At 38.9% G+C, this 26,327-nt stretch overlaps 1 protein-coding gene across 1 annotated transcript; it reads right to left on the bottom strand.

Moving 5' to 3' along the window:
* Positions 1 to 912: 912 nt before the first annotated feature.
* Positions 913 to 26,263, bottom strand: ACAD9 (acyl-CoA dehydrogenase family member 9). Its single transcript, XM_072876086.1, has 18 exons — positions 26,075 to 26,263; positions 24,184 to 24,277; positions 21,689 to 21,790; positions 18,385 to 18,491; positions 16,869 to 16,969; positions 14,985 to 15,063; positions 13,798 to 13,972; positions 13,096 to 13,169; positions 11,617 to 11,692; positions 10,840 to 10,910; positions 10,360 to 10,479; positions 9,370 to 9,498; positions 6,628 to 6,707; positions 5,909 to 6,035; positions 3,869 to 3,946; positions 2,856 to 2,984; positions 1,689 to 1,761; positions 913 to 1,213 (listed from the first exon to the last, which is right to left on the bottom strand). Exons 1-18 carry the CDS (start codon positions 26,207 to 26,209, stop codon positions 1,113 to 1,115), a joined length of 1,851 nt encoding a protein of 616 aa, XP_072732187.1. The 5' UTR covers positions 26,210 to 26,263; the 3' UTR covers positions 913 to 1,112.
* Positions 26,264 to 26,327: the final 64 nt, after the last annotated feature.

Here is a 26,327-nt window from a genome sequence, read left to right as displayed (position 1 = left end):
GCAACCCTTATTTATTAGGAATTGGTAGACAAAGGTACAGCTTGATCTTTTTCATTCCAGGTTACTTTGCTATAAACATTGATTTGCTCACAAGAGAGAACAATCTGCAAGAGCAGGAGGACACACCACCATCCTCACACAACAGGAAGACTCTCTCCAGAACGATACGCTAGAGCAAAGTTATTCTGCGGACAGGTAACTTGGTAACAGAAAGCACTCCATGAAGGGCAGATAATTGGTAACGTATACCTTCCTAATCTGGCCAGCAAACAACTCCCAAAGGCAAGTACGGGGACGCTGTTGAAATGTGTCCTGGATAGAACTGACCTTGCAGGGATAGTTAAGGGGTAGCTAAATTACGTTTGGGGGTTAGCAAGAGGGTGTGTGGGGGGGAAATGTGTAAACTGTCATCAAGTCTGAATAATGCTCAGGAAGAATCTATTGTCTTGTGAGTTTTTTTAACAGAAATTACTTATATTTAAATAAAACCCCCCATTTATTGTTGTTAAAAACCAGAACAAACCAAAGCCAGTGTGAGGCTTAAGACCAAGGCCAAGAACAGAGCATGGAGAAGTTCTGATTAAATACAAGGGAAAACTTGTAAATGGGAGCTCAGAGAGAAAGCCCATCTGTGGAGATACTCAAAACTGGCCTGGACAAGGCAATGATGACTGTAGCTGGCACTGCTGTCTGCAGTGTGTTGGACAAGATGACCTCCAGAGGTGCCTTCCAAACGACATTGTTCTGATTCTACAAGTCTTTCCGTGCTTCTCTACAGGTAGGTACGTAGCTGATTTGAGTTTAAAGGTACTTACCAGACACACCCAATCCCTTCCCTGGGAAAACACATCTCTGTCCGAACCTCAACGGTCTGTATTTAGCTCCAAGGGAAACAGACAGACAAACATCGAGTAAGAGAAAACTTGAGATACAAGTAGAATTTCTTTATTTCTCCTTTTTATATGAAGTTGTGTTTAGAAGTTTTATTTTACACAGTTACAGCTAATTACATTTGGTAAACTCATGAAATTGTTTTTAAGGTGTCAAATACTTGAACTGCAGAAAATTAGTCACTGTTTTACATTCACCAGTATTTGCTGTCAGGGAAGTAATTAGAATGTCCTGTCCAGTGGATGAGAACAGATATAGGCTCTCTTTTCCAGTACCTGCTTTGCAGCTTTTTTAATACAGTCATCCAGATTTTCATCTGCATCTGTGGAGAAACAGCAGGAAAGTTAGCTGAAGTACTGTAAAGAGCTTTCTAAATTTCTTTTGAAAAGGATTTTAGGATACAAATGCAAGTATCTAAACTCCAGTGCCAGGAAATAATTTAACATTTCTTCTAAAAAAGACTGATTATTCGAGACTGAGTTTCACAGACCAAATGCCTAACTGGTCAGTACTTAACGATTAGGTATTTGACCTGTCTGGTTATCTCGTATTTTCTTGACAGGAGTATTTGCTTCTGACAGATTTCATGTTCCTCCCCACAGCTGGAAAAAAAGAATCACTGTAGTTTGTTTTCTCTCTTAACTGAAGAGACTCTTTATAGTCACCTGGTACCAGTTCTGTTCCTCATCCTAATTAAAGGCAGAGCAAAACTATTCTGTTGGTCAAACACCTACTTTTGTCTGGAGTCTGTGAAAGCTGTAAGAGTACAAAAAATCCTTTTATTTTATCAAACTTACATTTTTGTAATTGAGCTATGGCATAATTATTCTTGAAATATGCTTCTGTGCAGAAGATATTTGTAAGAAGCACCTGAGAAAATAGTAAAACTCAGTTAAAAACCAGTAAAAGAATTTCATAAACAAACCAATGTAGTAAAAATACAGTAATTTAAATTTCTGAAGGTCTAGTTTTGTCTCTTGATAAAATGGAGCCCTGCAAGCTAGTCATGTATGTTGCAAGCTTAGTTGTTATTTTTTCCCCACAGCTACTGAGCGGCAGAGGGGGGATGACCCCTTCACTCAGAACTGACTAGAAGACGTTTTTGGTAATAAACCCAGAGGGGGCTTACACACACCAAATCTGAAGCCTCGGGGCCAGTGAAGACAAAGGTTAATCAGTCTGGATTTGTCTAGCACTGAACTGTAGCAAATTTACTTGTCCTGTAGCACAACCATTACCATGAAACTTCGTATGAGCTCCTATACAATCACCCGGGTGTCAAACACTCACTTTACTGTCAATAAATTTATTGATAAAATACTGTTGTTACTACACGTTACTATTTATTAATGATTACATGGAAAGAGTTTGGGAAGAACTGCATGGTATTAGCAGGTGTAAGAGAACATGCACATTTGTAATTCATTCATAAACGTGTATGTATGTGTTAAAATATTGTAAATACTTTGATAGCATGCAACTCGTGTGTTCAGAGCACTGGAGAGGCAATTGGTGTGGTTACTGCACTCTTGCACCAATCCGTTTAGAAACATTCCAGTGCGCTGTCGGTTTTACGGGAGAGTCTGCTGTGATCGATACAAATTCTTAACAAATGTAGAGTGTACTTTTAAGTGTAATGAAAGCTATTTGTCATTGAGGTTTTGCAAAGTCTGAGACATTAGCATGCAATGCCTGCTGGTTTAGAGCACTCTCTTAGGTCAGCATCATGCTCGTGCACATTTCGGAGCTGAGGGGCAAAGTCAGCTCGTCGAGACAAAAGCATCTGGTTAGAGCCTTGTAAAATGTACGTAGGCTGTAACATTTCAAGGAGAAGTCTGAGGCTGGATAGTGCCTCTTTATTACAAAACAGTGAGGCAGAATGGTAATAAATACTGGTTGTGAAACTACCTGATCCAGGGAGCACAGACATTAAATGGCTATGACTGGTATTAGAGTACACTTACTTCATGGTCGTGGTTTCTCAGACCGATACTGATAGAGCGGCTAGCTCTGGAAACAGCTGCTGTCATTGCATATAAATTAATAACTATATCTGCCACTCTCTTCAGAACCAACTGCTCATCCACTATTGTCTAGAAGAGTAAAAATGATTATTAGCTTGTAGCTCATCCATTTAAAACTTCAACCAAACATTTTTTTCATACTGTGTTTTTAGGTTCATACTTATTTAGCACAGACAGGTAAGTTGTTACATAGAATTTCTACCCTAAGTCAGTTTGGGATAAGTTTTGGATAAACTATGCTCCGCCTTTTAACAGTTTTGGATTAACTATGTTTGACCTTTTAACAGTCGTTCTGGCTGCAGCCAACATTAAAATTGCTGCGTCTTGAAATCACGTCAGTAAATGCCAAAATGCTGAAATTAAAGTACCAACTACAGTAAGCCTGTTCAAAAGATGTATTAGTTAAGGTGGAATGTGGCAGGGCCTTGGCTGATAAGCATTCTCAGAACACAGCAGATTAACTGGCACAAAATTGTAAAGCCAGGGTATTCTAACTTCAGTCTCTCCTATTTTAACTACACCACTTTGCATGGCATAATTATGGACCCATTTGCTGTACAAGATGGATGACTAGCATTCCTTCCAAAACTGCTGGTACAGCTCTTCGTTGGGGAACAGGGAAATGGGTTCCGGTGCCTACTCACAGCAAGTACTTAAAGTAGTCACTGGAGCAGGCAGGATTTGTTCTTACAGAGGTAGAAGAAAACAACTAAATCACCGAGCTGGCTGGGTTTTTTTGTTGTTGTTGTGTTTTTGGGTTTTTTTTAAACAAAAGTTGTCCATTACCTGAAGTATAGAATTTCAGTGTATTTTCTTATATTCAATGCAAATGTCTTGTGTAAAGGAAGTCCTGGCTCTTGCCACACACACAGTCCATTCCAGATTCTAGCGAGGCCCATTTGGTTGAGGATAAACTCTTCAATAATTAAGATAACACAAAAAATAATAGTTACCTTGCCAAACCTACTTAGCAGGCCTCTCACTGTAGTTCCAAAATAATAGATGTTTTCTTCAAGTTTCTGGCCACTTTCCTATAAAATAAAACACAAAATACAACAATTTGAGTAGTCTTCTAAGGGAAAAAACAAGCACACCCCCGCTCCCTTAAAACAGGACCCGTAGCTAAACAACAAGGACATTATAGGGAAGCACCTATGGGGAACTATGAGCTACTCCCGTGCTGCCCAGCCACTAAACCAGAGTCCTGGGCGCCACGACCTTCTGCATGAGAAAGTAGTCGCTCTGCCCGCGCAGTCCTGGGCTTCCGTGGTCTGGCTGCATGAGGCCAGGATTTCTGATGGGTTTAGTAGCCAAGACACAAATTAGAATTCTGAACTAGAGCACAAAAGTAGTTTTCCTTTTTTAATTAGCCAAGACTGAAGTTTAGCAGAGCACTATTAAGAGGTCTAGAATCAGTTCTGAGTGATCAAAATGAAGGAACAATGTACACTCAAGCTGAACAACCAACACGCAATTCTATTGAAGAAAATAACGATGTAAGCCCCAAGATGCGTGCCGCTCCCCAAGAACAAACTTTCCCTCTCTAAAAAAACGGCAGTTCAAGTTTCTGCTAAATACAGTGCTTATTATCAACTTCTAGTTACTGACCAGACTTCCCTGTTAAGATGACCTTTCACCATTTTATATCTTTTTCTTACCAACTAAAAAGGAGAGAGAGTTTGCTTATTTACCTAAAAAGAATGGGATTATAAAATGTTGATTCTTTTCCAAGGGGAAAATCACTGCCGAGATACAGCCCTGGTATCCTGAAGCCCAACTACTACTAGATTTTTCTCTCGGCGAGAACTGTTTTTTTAACATTCATCCGGTTTGCTGCTGAAAGCCAGATAGGCACTATTCCTTCTCAATAAAATATGCATTAAAATTTTCTACATTTTACTTCTGGTAACTTTTCAGTGTAGTCTTTATGCTTATGCAAGCAATAGTTTCAAAAATTCTTATGCAATGTTTAGGTCTGCACAGCAAGCCTAATTCTTATTCTAAGTGCTGCAGGTTATGAAAACCCTGAAAATCAAGATTATCTGCTCCTACTGTGTGAATTCACCAACAGGCTCAAATTCTGGTACTAAGTAGGAAGAAAACTTCCAGTGTCATATTTGGCTTTTATTAATTCATAAATGCAACTAATTCATGATGCTGATTCTTGTACTGTGAATGCAAGTGAGTGGGTTCGAAGCTATTTACAGCAAATTTGAATCTAGCGTGTCAGCTAGGTCAGAACTGCTGTAGTTAAAACAATCCACCCATGTGCTCTGGGGCACCACAGAACACAGCCTATTTACCCAGAGGAGGTGCCACATTGTTAAGCTTCCTTCTGCGAACCGAACAGTAGTAGCAAATCCTCACAAATCCTCTTACCTGTGTGCCTGAAATACCCGACCTGGAGGACAGGGATACTGACAGAACAGTGAAAATCATTTTGTTACGGTTTTTCAGATTGCTAACGAAACATCATAGGAAAACCATACCTTACCTTTTTTCTATGAACAGAACATTCATCTTTGGTCATAAAAATGATCTACTAAGGGATTAAGCAAGTCTGTATATATATATATACTTCACAGAAATTCCTACCTAAAACCATGTTACTATTCAATGGGAAAAAATAGTGTTTTGTAACTGAGCTTATTATGAAGGGCAGCAACAGACCGTTACAAATGAAGACTTTAGTACTGTGAAGGCTCAATTTATATAAATTACTAAAATGGATATAAACCTGGATTTGGTATAAATACATACTTAGAGCAGTCTTCATTTTACCTTGATGTGTACCCATATGGTATCCATAACTAAGTCCTTACCCCTGAAATGGTATAAACACGTGTTTAAGTTTGTAAATCTCACTGTTCCTAAGCACAAACTTTGTTTCGCATAAACGGGATATAAAGTTGTGACGAGCAGTGAAGGGGATCAAATACAAAAGACCAGTCTCTGGATCCGATCAAAGAGCACTGTGTCCCCCTTCCCCTTACCTGCAGGCTGGGATGCACCACTCCATGATCACCAACTAGCCCATAATCCACTTTTCTGCCCATCGTGTCCCGTAATTTGCTTAGAAACTCCCCCAGTGCCACGCCCACATTTCCTTTCTTGATTTCTCTAAAATGTTGGGCAAACAACAGCTGTTAAAGGCCATTTCCTGGTTTGCAAGGGAAGTTTCAGGAGGTTCAGATAAACCCGTTGAAATTGTAAATGCATTACCGAAACACCTGCAGTTTGTCTACGAATCATCAAGTCTTTTGATCCATTTTACTATGAAGTCTGGAGAACAATTACATGGCCTTAAAAGTATACAACATGGTTCCTACTCAGTTCCGCTCAAAAATACAATAAATTCCAGAGACCAGTATACACACTCAGTATGTGTGATACAGCTATCTTACCAATAAAACTTTGTTATAAAATCTTACGTTATAAGATTTTAATTACTGGTCTTTTAAGGAAGAATTTTACACAAGCTGGAATTATATGATAAGATAAAATAAGTCCAAGATTCCTAAATACATAAAACATCCAATTAAAAAAAAAAAAAAAGACTCCTATAACATTGAACTGCCTTTTAGACAAGATAATACATTCAGAAATACTGCATTTTTTTTCCTACAGTTTCCCCGCTTATCTATATATAGTTAAACAGTTATCAGATTCTGTTTACTTTATTAAAAACTATTAAAAATAAATAAGAACATACTTAATTTTGTCAGTTAAGATTTTGCCTGCGTATTGCATACCCGTCAAAGCAATATACAGTCGCAGAATTTCATTTGTTCCCTGTAAAAAACATAACAAAGTGAAGTCACTATCAAGTACAAAGTATTTTTTAGTATTTCAAAAATCTAGATATGCTGTGCCCCTATTTTATATACATTTTTTTCCTAAAACTGCTTTGAATGTCTAAATAACTTATGTGCTGTGCCTTTCCTTGAAATGTTCTAAAACGCATTTGGACTCGTAAGATAAAATTCTTCTGAGAGCTCTCTGTAAGACAAAAGATGATCACTGCTTGTAAGGAAAACACACGTATGCAGAAACTGCACGCCCCGGTGAGTTTGCCTGAAGCGGGAACAGAAGCTGGGGAGGCAGAGGACATATGGCTGCAGAGGGTCAGGGATGCTGGAAGCAAGCAACGAAGACTAAACACTCTCTTAATTACGTTTTCTTAAAGTATATGTATAATTTTGAAGACAGGTTCTTCAGTTAACTATAAAGTTTACAGTTAACTATAAAGTTTACAAATGAATGTTTTCCAAGCAGGTCTGCTTTGCCAGTCTTCCCTTTCTATTGTTCTGGTGTTAAAAGGTTACTCTTCATCCATCCATAAATGTTTGCTATCTTTTGCTTTATCTCAATTATAAAGTCTGATTTCATTTAGCTGTGAAGAAGGTGAGCCTCTCGTTATTAAACATACACGTGTATCACAATGAAAAAGAAACCAGACTAAATGCATTTTGAGTAAAAAATAAGTTCTGCATTGTTCCGGTAAAGGAACATTTAAATAGTTGTAAAACCGCTCAACGTGCCTGTTTGGAAAGCAAATGCAGACTGAGAAATTAAGATGATAGTATACAATTGATGTCTGGGAATCCATTATATGATTGTTTTAATATAGATGGCTGAAGAATAAAGATCAAAACATAGAAGGCTGGTCACAAATGAAAAGCACCCTGAGTATTAGATCAGTCTCAAAACTGTAACGACCCGGTGACAGGCCAAGTGACGAAGAGGCTACAGTTCAAAGAAGAAGTGGTATTCACCGGTTACTAAGACTAAGCAGGAAGTTTTGGAGGGGCACATGCACAGCACAGCCTACCTACTGTTGGTGCTGGCCAACAGAAACAGATCCTGGACAACAAGGAACAGTCTTTAGAATTCTGTCCTTGGCTGCAGCAAACTGCGTGTATCTGATCTGCTTGCAGGTCCCTTCAAAGCAGGCTAAGATAAACAGCGAGGTAAGCGCAACCTCCTTGTTCTAGCAGAAGAGTAACTTTTACGGCCGTTGGGATCAGTGAGAAAAATGAGCTGGATTACAGGAATTCCAGTGGTGTGGTGTTTTGGTTTTTTTAAACAAGACTTCCTATAACCTGTCCGATATGAACGGTCATCTCTGCTTCAACCAGTCTAGGAAGTGCTCCTTACATCTGGTTTTGCTTTTACTGTTCAGACTGTCTGTGAGATTCATAAACATCAAACTCCACAGGATGTAGGAGGATGACCTTATAGGTTGGCTGGTTTTGCTTTTCAATCAACATTGGAATTGACTCTTCCTACTTACACAAGATAAACACACGTGTATTTGCAAGAGCAGCTACGTGACTGCTATGCACTGAACTGCAGTTTGAAAATTCTTGCTTGCATTAATTTGCAGTTGAGATCTTTGCTGTCCTGACAGCAGGAGGTAAACGATCACTTCTAAATGGCCCACCAAGAAAAATCAAGTCTGGAAGTCTCACTCAGATGTACAGATGAATAGTCATTGATAATCCGGCTTGGAAACAGAATACATTTCACAGCCAACATTTTTGTTTTAAAATAAATGCACATCAGTAAGTTAATTAAACTTCTAAACTTATCTTTTGTGAGTTTCCCTACTTCACTTGTGAGAAGCACACAAGAGGAAAGGTTACTCAAGTCTAGATACAACAGAGCAGCTTAGCCACAAAAAAAAAAAAAAGAAAATCCTATTGGAGAAATCTGTTTAAAAATTAAAATTTTGCCCATACTTCTTACCAAATCCTATCCCTTATATTAGTACAGATACATGAGACTAAAAGCAGCAAAAAGGTTTCAAAATATGCTTGATACAAAGCAAGATGGCCAACTTCACTTTCATAAGGCTCTTGCTTAGGCAGACATAGTACTCTGATTTCATCATGAGTCAGCATGTGCAATTACAACTACTTACTGCGCATGAACCGAGGAGTTACTTTTGTCAACTGAAAGAGTTTAAGGCTTTTATGCTAATTTAGAATCCTTTAGTCTGTTCAAAACAACAACAAACCCCCATGAACTGGGACTGCTTTTTCTCATGACGGTGTATTTAAAACAGAGGCGTATTTTGTTAAAAACATCCAGAAAGTTTCTAAATATTTAAAGAAGAAACTGTATATTCACTACCGGTATATATATCTATAACAGTACATATACTACCATGTATATACGTGACCAGTTTGTTCCTTCCAGAGGCAAAGCTTCCTACTGTAACTCACACTTTGTGGTTAGTCTATAAAAGCCATCACATCTTATTTTATTATAGGAAAGTACTATCCGTATCTCCAAAGAAAACAAGATTAGTTCTTCAGCCTTCCTCTATTACAGACTTTGCAACTGAGTGAGTGAAGGCCTGCTCAACTGAATACTCGGCTTTCAGCTCCGGTTTACAGAATGTGAGAGTGTGAATTTCAGTTTACAGTAAAAACAGTATATTCATACTTGCCTCAAAAATCAGAAGTATCCTAGCATCTCTGAGATAGCGCTCATAGGGGTAATCTTTCATATAGCCAAGGCCTCCAAGAATTTGCAGTGCTTCGCTTACGCAAGCCCATGCACCTTCAGAACTGAACACCTGCCATTGAAAAGTATTTTAATCACCATGCTACAGAGTAAATGCAGAAACATTGCTCCGTTATTATATCTACATGACATTGCTGTAATATTTTGTACTGCTGTTACAATAGCCCTGTTTAAAGGCTGCCTGAAATAGTACCCTTATGGCTCAGGGTGTATACTTTGGTCAAATTGAAATGGTTTCCTTGCAATCCACAAAAACTTCTCGGTAAGGAAATATTCCTGGGAGAGTGACAGCCGCAAACTGAACGGACAGCCGTAACTGGTTGGCTGGAGCCCTTCACGTCTGCCCAGATTCCCCCGAACACGAGTTCTTTTGAAGTGACCACACCATAAGGGACCATCAACGGGCTGGACATCTGTGAGTCCTCCTCAAGGGTGCCTGCCAGCCAGCAGCAGCCAGCCCGACTGCAGACACGCCTTCAACAGCCACACTCCAGCAGAGGGGGCCTGACTCTTTCTCCAGATGTATTTTGCAACCACTTCTGAGTTACAGCCAGGACAGAAGCGCCTGAGCCAAGCCTGCAGCTGGGATTATGACTGAGTGTCTTTTTACTCTTGCTACCACGTGAGGCCACATGAAACACAATTCAAGAGGACCATGATATTCCAAACCTGTTGTATGTTGTTTTTATTTCATATGGTGACAAAAGCCTGAATCTGAGGGAACCAATAGCACGTGGTAAATCAGAGAAAACAGGAATGTCTATTTTTTCCATCTAGCTGAGGTTTTTGTATCATGTGTCTAAATGTAATACCTGAGCCTCTCAGCAATCTGGAATGTAGACTGCAAAACAGGAGAGGTGTTAGCCTTCATTAGCTTAAAGCTGTAGGCAAGTGTTTCAATAAAATTCATTACCTTGACCATGGCTGCCTCCACAGAGCAGTCTGGAAAGCCTGGCCTGTCCATCATTCCTGCAGTGAGGTAAGCCATACTCTCCATTACATACGCTTTCACAGCCATAAAACAAAACTTCTCCTGTCAAACAGCAATGCGAGGAATCATACAGTAATTCAGATGCAAAATCCCACCGTCAAGCCTGAAACTTAAGACCACAACTGCATTTTCGTATGTTTAACATGTTATCAAATACTAATTAATAAAAAGTACTGCTGCAAAACAATAATGAAAATTTTTTTAAAAGTCTTTATTAATTACATTTATCATTCTAGACATTTAAAAAAACCAGTGTACAGAAGTCTGCACTAAGTTTACACAAATTTAATACCTCTAGCAATTTCTTCACACCAGTACAGCCAAAAAAACCCCAACATAATCTATGTCCTTGCACTTAGTCAATACAAAGCACAGAGATTTAGGTTTTTCGGTTTTTATTACCTGAATTAATCCAAATTCGCTCAGTCTCTTATTGAATTGTTTCCTGGTACAAGCATACTCTGCTGTCATTTCTTTAAAAAAAAAAAAAAAAATCAAAACAGCAGAACTGTAACTGTGACAAGACTATCCCTGCTGATAGTGTCTTTCTATCGCCTGATTCTGACACCGCAACCTATACATAGTAAAGCCCTCGCTGCTTCAGAAGCAGTAGTGTGTGAAGAACACACTCAAAATGATGGTGTGGATCCAGTCTGGGAACAGTGTGCCAAGGCTTTTAAACAAGAATCTGAGGCGTGAACCTGTACTCTTAGAGAGGGCACATTTTAGTGCTAATTAATTACTTTAGAGGGATTTCTGTTACTATTTTGGGTAACTACTGGTAGAAAGCAATTTTATTACTTACTACTGTGTGTAAGCCTTGAGCCAGTTAGTCAAGTTGGAAGTTTTAAGGGAGATTATACCTTCCAAAAGCAATAGTATATAGGTTATTCTGAGGTAAAATATTCTTACTGAGAGAAAAATTTGACTGAGGCAATAATTTTCCACTATATGAAATGAAAAAACTTCAGTGTTTTACAGGCTTTTAATAAAAATTTTAAATAAAAATTATTTTAGTGTTTTAAAGAAGTCAAAGCATGTTATGACTGACAATATAATGATGTTGTTATGATCAAGACTCACGTTGTTACTATTTTGAATTAACTGCATTATATACCTTATGCAGATCAGGGTTTTTTTGCATGGCACCCAGCAATCCAGAACACCTAATTCACCCACCTATCAATTTTTTAATCATTCCAGCAGATGCACTGCCCATGCTAAATCTTCCACTGTTTAGGATATTCATGGCAACCTGTGAAGAAAATGAATGTTTTTTAGGCACAGATGTAGTTGCCACAAAACTTGTCCTTAGGCTGCGACGGTTACTGCTATCTCACTTCACGTTTCAGTGCTTTCCTGGATTTCATTCGTCACTGGAAAACACCTCCTGTCTTGTGACACCTGCCCTCATATTGGTCAATACAGCATTCAGCATCCCAGCAATAATTCTTCAAAAATAGGCTTTTAAGGTGACCTACTACATCCAATTTCATATTTGATACAGTTTTCAGACACTGACGATCCAGTGAGCTGGAAGTAATCCTCTATTCAAACTACATTAAGGTAAAATGTAGATAAAGATGTATTTATCTGCAACTAGACAAACAACATTCAAACTAGACAGCATTGCTGAAGTTTATCAAACAGACAAAGAAGAAAAACGGAGTATTGCTTAATGTGTGTACACAACAGCCAAATATAAAAATCTTCTCTGCAGCAGACCTGCAATGGATGCTTTCCTGCTTCAGATACCTTTCAGCAACATACAAGAAAAGGGAATGAGAATGAAAGGTGTAGAAATGAAATACAGATCAATAATGTGCAAAAATAGATTCTGAAATCTAGTATTATTTCTTAACAAGAGAAACATGGGTGACTCAGTTCAAAGACTGTTAAGAAATTCAGCAAGAAGTCCTTGTTCCTACATTTTAATTTGTGATAATTAGCTGAAGAAGAAATCATAAAGATAATCTTTTGATCTGTTTACTACATTAAAGAAAATTGTTTTGTTTAGCATTTAGGTCTGGACTTGGCTGCTACAGCAGGAGTAAGAAAACTGAGAAGGGTTCTCTTTACTGGTGTCACACTTCTCTGATGCGACAAAGAGAAGCCAATGCCGGAGGCAGCCTTTCAGTGTACTCCTCCCGCCATTGTTCTGTGCTATAATCTAACCCTGGAAAATCATCCGACAACCATGGGACCTTAGATAGCGTCTGGACTTTCCTCGAACCATTTCCTGTTACACTCATTTCTTTCCCTCCCTTTTTCTACATAGTCCACAATTCTGGCTGGAGAAAACAGCAGAAGACATTTCCCTGATTCAATTCAGAAGTTCTGTTGAAAAAGTTGCTCCCTTTTCTGAAGAGAACAGTATCCCATGAAAAACATTTAAAAGCCAAACAAATAGCAGCACCAGCTCTATAACTGTATTGAGAAGAAATACACACAAATCCAAGATTATGGCAGGCTCGAGCACTGTGCCGGTGAAACCAATTAGTGCAAAGCACATAAGGTACACATAAGAGAAGTCTGTCCTCCAGTATTCAGTTTGGCAATGTTCGTATTACCAATAAGGAAACTTCAGTACAGAAAAAAACCCCACAAAAGTCTCCTTCAGGCTTTTAAAAATCATCAGTAGTTATTTTTACTGCTTACCTTAAATCCTCCTCCTACTTCTCCAATTACATTCTCTATAGGCACTTTTGTGTTTTCAAAATGTACTTCACAAGCTGAAACACAGAGTTAATAGCTGTTGAATGATTATGTAGAAATATTTAAAAGCCATTCAAGAACATAATTGACACTTTTTGTAACAAGAAGTAAAGTTTTCCTAATGCACCGTTTATGACAGAATTACATATTGCTTTGCCAAAGAAGTTAGAATTTGGGAAAAGACTGTAGTTGACATCAATTACTGGTGTAAAATATTCAAAATATAATTAATGTACACCGAATGAACAGAGAACTGTAGTTTTGTCTCTATTTTAAGGAACTGATAGAGCAGTGAAGCCCAAATGATAGATGGTGAAAAAAATATAATCATCAGTACACTTAAGAAGAGCCTATGAAAACTTATTTCTAGATTAAAGCTACTCGGTTACTGAATCTTCCGAGTAATTTCTTTCATTGCAGAGTTAGGGAAGCTTCACATGTGCAGAGAAGAATTACACAGTATGGATTTCTTATTTCAGACCCTGCATTAGGAAGGACTCATAGGAAAATCTAGGTAAAGAAACATGAAAGTTGTACTGTTATATGGAATAGATACTGATTTGCCTCTGAATTCAGATGATCTAAACAAATTAAAACATTAAAATACTAAAACAATTTCTGTTAACTATTTTAAGTGATTCTTACTATTGGATCCTCGAATGCCTAACTTATCCTCAGGTTTCCCATGGGTGACTCCACCAAAATCCCGCTCTACGATGAAAGCAGTAATTTTGTCTTTTAGTTGTCCATCTTTGTCAACAACCTCTGTCCTAGCAAATACTGTGAAAATATTAGCAAGGCCACCGTTTGATATCCAAACCTGTTTGGAGAGAGGAAAGATGTATAAGAAATGTATTTGTTCTGCTTTTGGGAGCACTGTTCGTAAGAGTTTCATAATGGATCAGCAAAGAACAGAGTGGTGAAAAATTGTTTCTTCCTCCCTTTAAATTCTAATGAGTGTCCTGCTACTAGCTTTGCCTCTTGTGAACACATTTCCAAGGAAAGTTGACCACATAATAGTAAGCTTAGACCAACTATAAAATAGATTGCAATATAGATTTGAATTAAAGTAAAACCCATGGTGCATTTTCACAAAAGCTTGAACATCCTGCTACTTACGGCACGTGAGGGATACAAGGGTAATACAGACTCTAGACCCACTTTGCCCAAAGTAACTTCAACTCTGACGAGAAATTCTCTGCCTCAGGCCACATACATACGGCCTCTTCCACAGGCTGGGTCTCTTCACGTCACAGACAAATGTATCAACAACCACAGATCGAGTCTGCAACGTGTCAAATATTGCTGAATCCAGTACCTCTCTACATTTCTTCAAGATTGTATTCTGCCACTGTTTCTTTTAGCAGAAATATTCCAAGCAGCCCTATTTCCAATTTGCTTAAGTTTTCTTTCAAATACACCTACAAAATCTGGCATGAAGAATGATGAGAGGGGAAAACACGGGTTTAGGTTTCTTTTTACCTATGCTGTCACAGAGGGGGCTAACTAACCGACCCTCCCTGAAGCTGAACACCATGAGCTGGTGACACAGAGAAGGAACTTAAGAGTGCCTTCTCCTGTCTTTCTTACCAAGAGTTTAGTGAAGGTTATTCCCCGAACAGTGTGCTTTTCTATTCTCTCTGACCCTAAAACAACATGGGTTGTCTTTGACATGGTCATTCTTCACTCGCTTGGAAACCTCAAAATTCTGACGCAGCTGCCAAGCTAGCCTCTTAGCAAACCTGACTGACCGCAATGCTGCAAAAGACAAAGATGCTTTCTGCAAACTTGTAACAAAAACCCATCGTATTTCCAGTCTGTGAGTGGATTACCTTGGAGCCATTTAGCAAGAAGTATTTCCCATCTTCACTGAGGGTTGCTCTTGTCTGGATGGACGCAGCATCACTTCCACTAAAAGCCAAGCAAGTTATTCATGTTTAAAGAAATAAACATGCTTTAAAAAACAAATCTTTTTTCTTCTTCCCATCCTTTAAAAAAGAATGTTTATAGTTGTATTAAATAGTAGTATATAAATTTTAATTCTTAACTAACAAGGAAACTTAGTAGATTCAACAGCTCTAAAGAAATCTACTTCTACTTCAGTTACCCGAGGGGACACTTCTGCTGGTTAACTTATATGTTATCAATCTTATGACCTGACCAGAATGTTCAGAATGCCACATAAGCAACTGTTTGAGCTACACGTTGAGCTATGTGAATGTACAATGAATATGTCATCCTAAAACACAATCAAGTTGAAAATGTCTAAGTTGTTCCTCAAAAATTCACGGTTTTATATCCTAAGTTAAAAAAGGCTCAACACAAATGAAAAATAAATATGTGACAGTCTCTATCAATGAGCACTTGGGCACATCAAATACCTTCTACAGGAGCAAAATCAGCAGGTGAATTCCAACAAAGCAATCAAAAGTTTCTGTTCTGTGATTAAAAGTTCATGCCCTCTCTTGAATGACCACCTTATTACCTAATTTAACAGGAAGCACATAATCTCCCCCTTGAAAGAAGTTTCCTCTTCCACAAATTAAAATGCCACAACAGCTCACTTCAGCCTTCAGCTGAAGACAGTTGTTAAGTTCTTGGAAAGGCCAGTTCTCAGCTGGTATTTTAATAGGGTTAGATTTCTAAAATTCAGTTCTAAAAACAATGGCTTCTGTGCACTAGAATTAAGGTCTCTAAGAAGACTGAAGTTAAAGTTACTAAGACTAGCAATCTTTTTAAATAATACTGGGCTAAATAAAGATGTTAGAAGAATTTCAGAGCACGGTCAGCCCCTGTTTTTTTCCTGTGTGTTACTTCCAAGGCCCCTCCACGAACCACTTTGTTAAAATATCTGTGCTAGTTTAAAATCTACCTGCAAGTGGGATAGCTTTTAGAGGTCAAAAACTGGCTTAGGACTCTTGAATAAAAACCATCACTGATGGTTGGGAGGTATCTATGTCACAGCAACATGAAAATTAGCAGGTAAATCAAACGCTCATTGCAAGTCATTCTAGCAGACAAGAATTCAGAAAAGACAGTTTCAAACTATAGTTTTGTATGGACAAGCAAGATGAAACTTCAAACATTCAAACAGTCTCAGTCCTTCAGCTTCCCTTACAATCACATAGTAAACCATCAGCCTATGTTTTTAAGAAAACTGTACCTATTCTGCATTAACAGAATTTGCAACATTAGCAATAGTCAATGAATAAACATAATAAATATAACATTATCTTTGAAATGAAGTTGCTGCTACAAAGATGCCTTTTCTAAACTCGAAGGAAAGACCAAAATTTCTTCCTATTATTTTTGGTAGCTCCTGCAATACAGGCTTTTATAATTTTGCAGAAGAACTGAAAGCATCCTAGCACAGACACAGCACATTATTTCCAACACGGCACAAAGTATCCTTTCAATTCATATTCAGTAATGCCAGAAATTAAGTGGATGAATTCCTGGGATGGGAACAACAACCGTTAGTGATTTCATGGAAACTGCCATAAGCAGCACATTGGGGAAAGATGAATTACATGATTTGAAATGTACCTTTAAAAAAAAAAAAAACAAACCAAAACCCACCTATATACTGAAGCCATAGGCACCAAATAATAAAGATATATAAACCAAACAACCTCTGCAATGAAGATGAAAATAATAAAAAAGTCATTTAGGTGTTCTGGTGCTTTCTGAAGCTTTTATGATTACAAAACCAGTACCTTCCGGGTTCAGTGAGACAAAAAGCTGCAATGTGCTCCCCAGATGCCAGCCTAGGCAGGTACTTTGCTTTCTGTTCATCAGTGCCAGCAATGAGGATTCCCTAAATAAAGAATTAATAGAAAACTTTTCAGCATCAACCTTGTGTAAAAAGAAATAAAGCTGACAAGCTTCGCCAAGTTCAGGAAGCTTAATTTGCAGATTTTATGGCATATCAAGAGACAGTTTAATAAACAATGGACATTATCAGACATTAAAATACATCAGTTATCATCACACAGTTGTTGAAATGCCCACAGGAAATGGCTTATTGTTAAGACTGCCTTCTAGGGTAAGGTTTCACTGTATTTATGCTGAAGTGAACACTTAATTGTTGCTCTGAAAGGGGCTGAGATAGTCCTTCCTTTATAATTTGTCGTATCTTCATGATCATCACTATAATTTTATTTTAATAACCCAAAAAGCAGCAATTTTCAAAGCTCCTAGAGAACAGAACGTATGATTTACTTAGGTTCCACATTATTTCATTACATAGGCATTCAGCAACTTTTTGTGGGAGTGCACTTATTTTAATTATCTCTGTTGTATTTTTTTTTTACAGCAGGTTTCTTATGAAGGACAAACAAAATACAAAAATACATGATAAAACTAAGTAATCAGTGGTTAAATAGCTAACATACAGTTACTCAACCAAATTAGGATTAACCCAATTGACCCAAACTGGCCACAGCAGGAGAGTGACAGTAGCTGTGTCTTGCACTACACTTCTCATCTGACTGCTTTACAATCAGCTCAGCTCACTATCCCTGTTCTACAGACAGTGAAATTTTAAGTAAGGTGACGAATACATCCATATTTTTAATTAGCATTGTCTGCTCAATTCCATGAAGAATTTTTTCTCATTATAACGAACTTATTGCTATTTCAAGCTTCAGACTACTACCATCCACCCACCATAAAACACACTAAAAGGTAGATACCTAAAAGCTGTATTAAACAGAAAACGAGTTTAAAATCCATGTGCTTGCTATAGCACATTGATCTTGGGTAAGTTTTCTTCTCTAAGCTCCCCAATATGCAGCCTCATTCAGCTAGAGAAAGTTGCACCCTTCTGAATTCTCTGCATGGCTGTCCCACCTCCCCATAATTTTAGCCCCCCTAATATTTTATTTATTTCAATATTTATTCTAGCTACTTCTATCAAGTTTGCTCGATTTAAAAAACTTGGGATCATTTAAGGTATTTTTTTCTAAGAATTATTATCTCAGTGTTTCCTGGACTAATAATTTTCTCGTGTACTTCATATTCAGTCTTCACGCTGCATGAGTCTTACGCTGAGCCACTGGCAGAGGGTGCTGGGAACAAGAACCACCAACCTGACGTCAGAATGTTCCACCTGATTTATGCTTCACCGGTAATTCTTATCTGTTACACTCACACTCCACATTTAAAAAAACTTCACCTCACCTTTTCTATGCAAGTTGTGTATAACTACTTGACGTAAAAGAAAAGCATTACCTTAAGCCCAATAGCTTGATGAGCTGCCAGAGTAACTGCGATAGATCCATCTAAAGAAATTATTTCTCCCAAACGTGCATACATAGTATTTGACAGACCCAGACCACCTGGAACAAACACTACATTTTACTCAAAGTAGAGAGCTTACAATTTAACTTGCCCCTTCCCCAAAAAAATCCCTTTCAAGTACAGAAACATCAAGAATATAACACCGTTAACTGGAGAGTGTCTTAGTATAGACTGGATATAATATGTCCACAAATAAGCACCACATTGTTGCAGTTGTGCCAGAAGAATGCATTTTGAAAACAGTCATTTTTAATAAGCATGAGTTGTGCTGAATTTAGTTCTATTCAGAAAGCAAATGTGTTCGTGTTCAAGCATCCATGCACACATAGCAAATACAGCATAATCCATCAAATGGTAGAAAACGAGCTTGTTTAAAACACTGTGTATGTGAAAATGGTAAAAGATTTGGTATAAAAATCGCTCTAGTCTGAATTTCTGTGCTTACAGGATAAAACGAATTTTTTTGCTGAAGTTTCCACGCTACGTTACAAAGCCAGACAATTAACCATATACAGCTTTAGGGCTGACCAGCTGCAGACCAAGCCGCAGAAGGAGCAGCACTGGACAAGCCTCAGGACAGAGCTGGGCTGGTACCGATACACAAAGACAGCCAGGCTGTCCCCAGCTTCACTGGCAGCAGGGCAGAAAACGACCTAGACAACAAAACTGACACAAAATAGTTCCCGAGCAGACTTCCAAACTGGTACTAAAGAAGGATAAAATATAACAGTTCAAAAAATGTGAATATATTAATAAACAAACTTGACACCAGCACATCCTTTTTGGAGGAATTTTGTGATCCGTTGCTGCAAATACAGAGACTACTTGTAAGGAGCTTGAAAAGAACAGAAGTGGGATAAATCAAAGCTGCATCTTTATGAGTCTAAAGTTGAAGAATTTTACGTCGCCAGGACTAGAAGTCCTGCTCCCCGTAATTTAGAGTATTTTATACATTACTGCTGAATAAACAACTTCTATCTAATCAAGATAATCTTTCGTCCAGGTTAATAATTTTCTGAGACAGTGGTGTAAGTCAGGATAATGAACACCTTATTTCAGCAGATGTCTCAACAGTCCTACTATTTTACGTATACCAAATAAACGCAAGAACAAGTCTCCCCAACACCATTAATTCACATCACTGCCTCTTACACCCTTCTCCTTCAGAGCATGCTTACGCGAATTAAAACTCTCACACCTATCTATACACACTCTGACTTCTTTTCCCCTTTCTGAGAGGTGCTGGGCTCAGGATTCAGCTTGGAGACTACTGATGATGTGCACAGTAATTCCAGGGATGCCAGTGTTAAAGAGTGCCATCATTCCATGATTTACATGAGCTTCATTTTTCCCATTCATGTTCTGCTTTTTAATGCTTCTGGCAAATATGCCACTATTACAAATCATTATGAAAAATATCATGCAATGAACAAAGCACTGAATGCATGTGACTGAAGAATTTTAAAATATGACAAGCACCACCAACAAAAATACAGCAGTTCTAAACTACAGAAAACGGGAAATAACCTCGTTAGAAGCATATTATTTATGGTGCAGAAAAGGTAGCTTGCTTATAGTAAGGTGATTGCTTTCCATCTTTTGGATTTTATCTAGCACACATGTTTACGAGACAACAGGACTATGATTTTCTACAAGTATGCTGAATGGATTGCAACCTTTTACAAACTGGAAGCTGAGAGAGCATTATTTCACAAACTTCAAAACAATACAAGATCAAAACAACAACAAAATTTTATTAAAGTATGATTTCTAAGTCATTGCCTTTCAGACTCTTTTCTATTTAATCAATAGTAAGTTATACTTCCAATGTCATGATGCTTCCTAATGCTCTGCTTTGAGTTCTGTCCTTTGCTCTCTGCTTCCAGCACATCCTTTCAGTGGACACTAACCTCCCGTCTTCTTCCAATGCATTTCTTAACTCCTCAATGCCTCTCTCTCCCCATCTGGGTTAAGCTCTGTCCAGATCTTTCTCCTCCCCAGACACTATCCTGAAGAGAAAAACTTGAAAGAGCTTGCAAACCTCTTTTCTATCTTACTCTCACATCACCCTGCCTACTTCTGAATACCCATGAAAAACATTTAATACCATTTCTAATGCATTTCAAAAGCATTAATTAACGATTAATTAATCAAGAGATCACATCATGTTACAGTACACGCAAATTGTCCAATATACTTTAATGGCTTTGTATAGAAACACTTTACTTAAAGAATTGAAATTAGTGCAGCACAGCAACACTAGTTACGTTGCCTAATGCAATAAAGAAAAAAGGTGTAACAAAAAATGCTACGAAAAATAGGGTATTACTTTAACACGAAGTAAATACTGAGGTATGTCTCGAGCTTTAAATAGTATTATTGTAATCACTGAAAAAAAATACTTTCACACTATTCTCTTCAAAAATTAGGTATCTTCCCCCCTGAAACTATCTTCTGCAGATGGTCAAACACAGTTTGTCTTCCTCTGAGTTGTTCTCTTTGAAGTCTCCTTCTTTTATAATAGAAAATAGACAATGCAATGATCTCATTTCTTTATAAATTTCATGTAAAGTATTAGTTTCAATCCCAATTTTTATTTTATGCATAAGAATAAGATTAACATTTTCTTGAAAACTCCTTTGCAAGTTTAAGGGTTAATCCACTGAGGAACTAATGTCTCTGGTCTCAACTGGCACTATAATGTCCTTTAAGACAAACTTTTTGTTCAGTATTGCATAGGAAGGATTTTATACAAAAGCTATACTTTTAATAAATAGACATTGTACTTTTACACTTCTGTAAGGTCAAACACATTCCTATCTGCTAATGACAGGTGACAGCTTTGATAGATCAGTTCCACGCGACACCGTAGTTTGGACCCAGTATTTTAGGAACCACCAGCAAGAACTGCAAGTCCCACAGAATGTCAAGCTACTCTACTGCATCCAAAAAAAGAACAAAAAGGAAAACGCTATGCCAAAAGGAATTTACACCAGCTAAAATTAGTTATCTAACTTAGGCGCCCAAGGTAAGAGTGTGCAGAGCTCCCTACATAGCCAACAGACATTCATGGTGCCCACATCTCTTTATTAACTGGGCAGGAAGCCTCAGCTCCTAATTTAGACATCCAAGTCAAAGGACTACACATAGAACAGTACAGGCACATTTTGCAAGACCCAAAAATGCATTACTTAATACAGACTACTGGGCTATCCTTTTGTGATTATTTACTCACCGTATTCCTCTGGAATCTGCATGCCAAAGAGACCCAGGTCCTTCAGTCCATTTAAAGTTTCAGGTGGGATTTTTGCATCTTGATCAATCTTCTTAGAGTCCACTACAAATACAGACAGTTTTATAACTGAAAAGTGAAAATCTCTGAGACTGCAGCGTTCTCAAATCAGAGCCAAGGTCACTGTGTGCTAGGAGTTAGCAGCAGTATGATCTCTAACCTAGCCATCAGTCTGAGAGCCCAGACCTGAAGAACTGAAATAACTTACAGAAAAAGGGGCTGCTGAAGCTTCACATCCCTCTCTGCTGTAATTGCCCTAAAGATGCTTCAGAAGACTAGAGAAAAGACATAGTGCTTGTTGCACCAGATACAGACATACTTCTCATCCCAAACTTCACATGAATTACTCTTTCTAGCTTCAGTCTGATCTTACTGACTGTCCTGTTTGCTCTCTTCCCTGCGCAGCTGCCGAAGCCTCAAACCCTAAGCTGGCTTCTGTAAGATTAATAACGCCCTGGGTTGGTTGGGGGCTGTTTGCCGCAGCCTGCCACCCAACGAGTTCTCCTCCCTGCAAAGTGAAAAACCATGATTTTCTAGCCTTTTGATGATGGTCACACAGGTAAGTCCTACACATTGCAGGGGTAATTCCCATTTCTGTTTCTGGAGAACAACGCTCCACTTAAGTAGCCCACCTTATTACACCATCAAAGTCAAAATATAGAACCGACTGGAAGGTCCCAAGAATACTGATTATGGCTGTAAAGTCACGACATATACAAGAAAAGGACTCGGGAGTGGGAAAAATCTGGATTTTATTTCATTTTCTCAAACATTTCTATGTGTACAGATTGTGCTTGTGCGTGTTAGCAGATTCCCTGACTGGAATAAGTGAAGTATTTCCAAGATTTTCTATCTGAACTATGTTTAGGTCATGATTTAAAAACAAAACAACAACAACAACAACAAAGTACACAAATGAGTTCATTAAAAAAATCTTGTTCTTATGAGTAATTCAAATTCTTGGGGGATTATAAGAGCTGTTCTGTACTGTGACATTGAAAATAAACAAGAATCATATTAAGCAGCTCAGGAAGCCTGTGAGCTGCAGCAAAAGGAACAGAAGCCATCCTTCCAAAAAGTACACAAAAAGAAGTAACTCTGCAACAGTGCTTTCCTAAAGAAACATAAATGACGCTGTAACTTCTCTATGACATACAATAATGGGAGGCAATTAAATATTCTGATGCTCTTCTAAGAGAAGTTATTCAGAATGAAAACTCATTTTAAAAAGACTTTTTGTTCCCCACAGTAATTTTTTAGCTACACAGTATGAGATATTTATCTGTGGTATGCCATCAGCTGTTCTGGGGAGAGAAAGGTGGTTTTTTACCTCTTCCTCCATCATGCCCATGCAGACCTATCTGTGGTGTCTAGACACTGTCACACTTCATAATGACTCTGCTGGGATGAATTTCCTTACCCAGTGCCAATCATATCAAGTTTCTAACTGTTTAAGACTGCTCTCCTAACCTATTTTTACCACACTCAGAAATTACCCTGAATAACTAAACAGAAATAGCTGTGAATTCAAACAAAGACGAGCAATTTCCACCTTCGGTTAAGACTCTATAATTTGACTTTTTTATTCCTCCCTTAAATACTAACTTTTTTACTCAATAAATGATGTTCCCCAACAGAGCAAAGAATTAAAAGATGTAATCTGCATAAATTCTTAATTTACTGTCAGTGATCAACGTTACAACTTTATCGTTAAAACTACCCGGATCTCATAAACTGTGATCTGCGATAATCAAAGGCTTCTTCAAACTCCTGCAGTGCTTGGCAGTCTAGACCTAGTATCTTTGTCAGTGGGAATTCTGAGACAATACTGTTTCACTGTCTCAGAAATTGCTGTCTGTAAAAACCAATTTTCTACAATTGTTCTAGACTTGGCTTATCTATCGCACCAGTAATAGAAGAAACACCCTGCAACCCTATCTGGAACGCGTATGGCTAATACGACTTTACCCAAACAGAATCACTACTCTAAAACATAAATGCTTTTGATTTTTCACAGCTTCTCAATGAGTCATCATTTATGAGTATCTCTGCTTAATTTTGTTAAAACCACTTTTAGTACAGTAAGACAGTTAAAAAGTTTCAGAAAAAATTCACTATGTATGAAGTGGTAAATAGTACTACTCAACCAAGCTAAAAACAATTTCAAATCCTACCTCTATCGCAGATTTCTTTTACTTCCTGTTTTCTCTATTTATATTTTTGTTTTGAAGATTTATGTCTTCTCACCAGCATCCAAACACTCCATACAAAAAGGCCATAAATTAACATGCCTATAGAACCATCAGCACTATATGACTAGCAATAAATGCATAAAATTACTTAAATATTTTAAGTGTAACAATCTTATTCAACTGCTATAGTTAAATCATTTTGTAATCACTAAATTACTTGTATGAATAAGAAACTAATAACTATACCTTCTTCACTGAAGAATTTTTCTACAGGTCCTACAAACTGGTTGATCTCTTCTAGTTCTTCATTGCTAACTTCTGGATAAGGGAAAACTTCTTCCTAATATAAGAGGCAATTTTTTATTATTTTTTTTTTAAAGCATGAATCATGCAACTGAAATAAAAATTCATTAACATATACCGTTCAAACACTAGACTCTAAAAAAACTGTGAAAATTAAGAATTGTGGAAAATGTTCAGAAACAAACAGCCTTTCTGATGAAATCCACAGGACTCAACTTTACTACACACAAAAAACCAAATGAGAAGGTATTACCTGAAAAACAGAAACATTAGGGAGAAATAAAGAGATTTTAAGAACTAGGAGGATGCAAAAATCCTTCATCAACCATGAATTTTTCAATGTAATCCCATTTTGGGATTTAAAAAAATTAGTTAATTTTAATTTGTATCAGAATCAATTTACTGCTATAATGTTTCCAAAGCTTAGCCCCTAAATGCTGTCCCTTGGAAACACACAGCACATTCCACCTGTTTAGTGTCACAAGTACAAAGGTTAGTGAGTTCCATACTGCTCCTTATCATCAACCTGGTATTTTGGCCATAAACTGGAAGCTGTATAACCTGACAGGCTTGAATAAATAAAAAAATCCAAGCAACTAGCACAAGAAGTGAAAGACTACATGAGAAGCATGCTTCTAATTTTTATCATCTTTCCCCTTTTAAATAGAAGTCTACTTCTGCCCAAATAAAACTGCTCACGATAGTCTGAAGAATCATGTCAGCTCCAAAAATTCAGGAGCTAGTAAATGCTACAGTTTTTCAGAAAACTGTTGAAGTTTGAGAGGGAAAAAAAAGGCATATATGAACAGGGGTTTAATGTGATGGAGTCTGCTCACTGTCATAACACTTCACTTGACATGGTCTGTTTTGGGAAACTTTATTGTTCAACTCATTTCAGTGGATTTGAGTCATTCCTTCTTTCAATCTATTTAACCCTGTAACCGCTGATAAATCTCTCCAAACCTTGGATTAACAAGTACTGTTTTAATACAGTGTTGTATCTCAAATTCGTAACTTCTTTGTCCAGTGGCATCTCAAAACACAACAAGAATGTCAATCTTTCCTATAAAAAACTGTAAGCAAATGTTTACGTAAAATCTTGTTCCTTGAAGTAAACAGACAATAAACTGACGTAAGTTTGGTGGAATGCAGTTGTTCAATGCCCAGAGCCCAATGTAAACAGACAAGTGTGTTTCTGTAGGGAATGTGCTAGGCTTGCAAGAACAGGCGACTGCGGTTTAAAGTAGTCCTTCAGACGCTGGTTGTTTCCAGCGTTCAGAATGACATCATGCATTTCGTGTGCACAGGTGCAAACAGGTCGATTTATTTACCCCAGCTTCAGCTGAGAGGCCCACTGAAACACCTGAGAGCGAGCAGGCCTGGACTGCAACAGGGAGCAGCAGCTGTTACTAGAATCGCCTTCAGCGGACTGCGCCGCCATGCCTCACGTTCTCTATTCGCTGCAGCCGGTAACGGGCAGCAGGTGCGAGGCCGAAGCACGGCTCAGCGCTCCGCTGCTGGCGGGGAAACGAGGACAGCTCTCCTCTCCCCGCTCCCCCAGGCCGTAAGGGGCACTTCCCCTCACCCGCTTCCCGGGCCCGCGGCGCTGCTAAGTGCCGCCTGGGACGGCGGAACCACGGCCAGCCGGCTTCCGCCGCACCGCCCGCTCCTCTGCGGGACAGCGCGGCGGGAGGAACAGCCCCGCCGCTGTCCGGTGCCGCCTGCAGCGCCCGGGGACCCCGCTCGGGTGCCCCCGCGGCCGCGGCCCGCGCCCGCCCCTGAGGCGCCGCCGCCGCGGCGGGCCCCAGCCGGAGCGGCGGGGCGGGCCCCTCACCTTCCGCAGCGTCCCCAGGAAGAGCTCCTTGGCGAAGGCGGGGCGCGGCGCGGCGGTGCGCAGGCGGCGGACGGCGGGGAGGGCGGCGGGGACCGGGAGAGCGGCGCGCAGGGCGCGCAGCAGGAGGCCGCTCATGGCCGCCACCTCGCCTGCCCGGCGCGCGCGACGCTGACGGCCGCGCGCACGCCGGGGCACGTGACCGCGTGACGCCCGCCCGCCCCTCCCCGCCGTCAGGCAGCGCCCGCGAGGCGCC

The sequence above is a fragment of the Ciconia boyciana genome, chromosome 11 (genome assembly GCF_034638445.1).
Source record: "Ciconia boyciana chromosome 11, ASM3463844v1, whole genome shotgun sequence".
Lineage (NCBI taxonomy): Eukaryota > Metazoa > Chordata > Aves > Ciconiiformes > Ciconiidae > Ciconia > Ciconia boyciana.
Note: the sequence above shows the minus strand (reverse complement) of the source record. Positions and strands in the feature narration are given on the sequence as shown.

Bases quoted from the DNA above. Each gene is read 5' to 3' on its own strand.
- ACAD9 (XM_072876086.1), bottom strand. From the start codon at position 26,209: ATGAGCGGCCTCCTGCTGCGCGCCCTGCGCGCCGCTCTCCCGGTCCCC. The intron at 15,064-16,868 runs GTACTGGTTTTG...CTTGGCTTTTAG, and splicing joins TGTCTCACTGAACCCGGAAG to TGGAAGTGATGCTGCGTCCA. The intron at 6,708-9,369 runs GCAAGTATGAAT...TGTTTTTTACAG, and splicing joins GGATACTTCTGATTTTTGAG to GGAACAAATGAAATTCTGCG.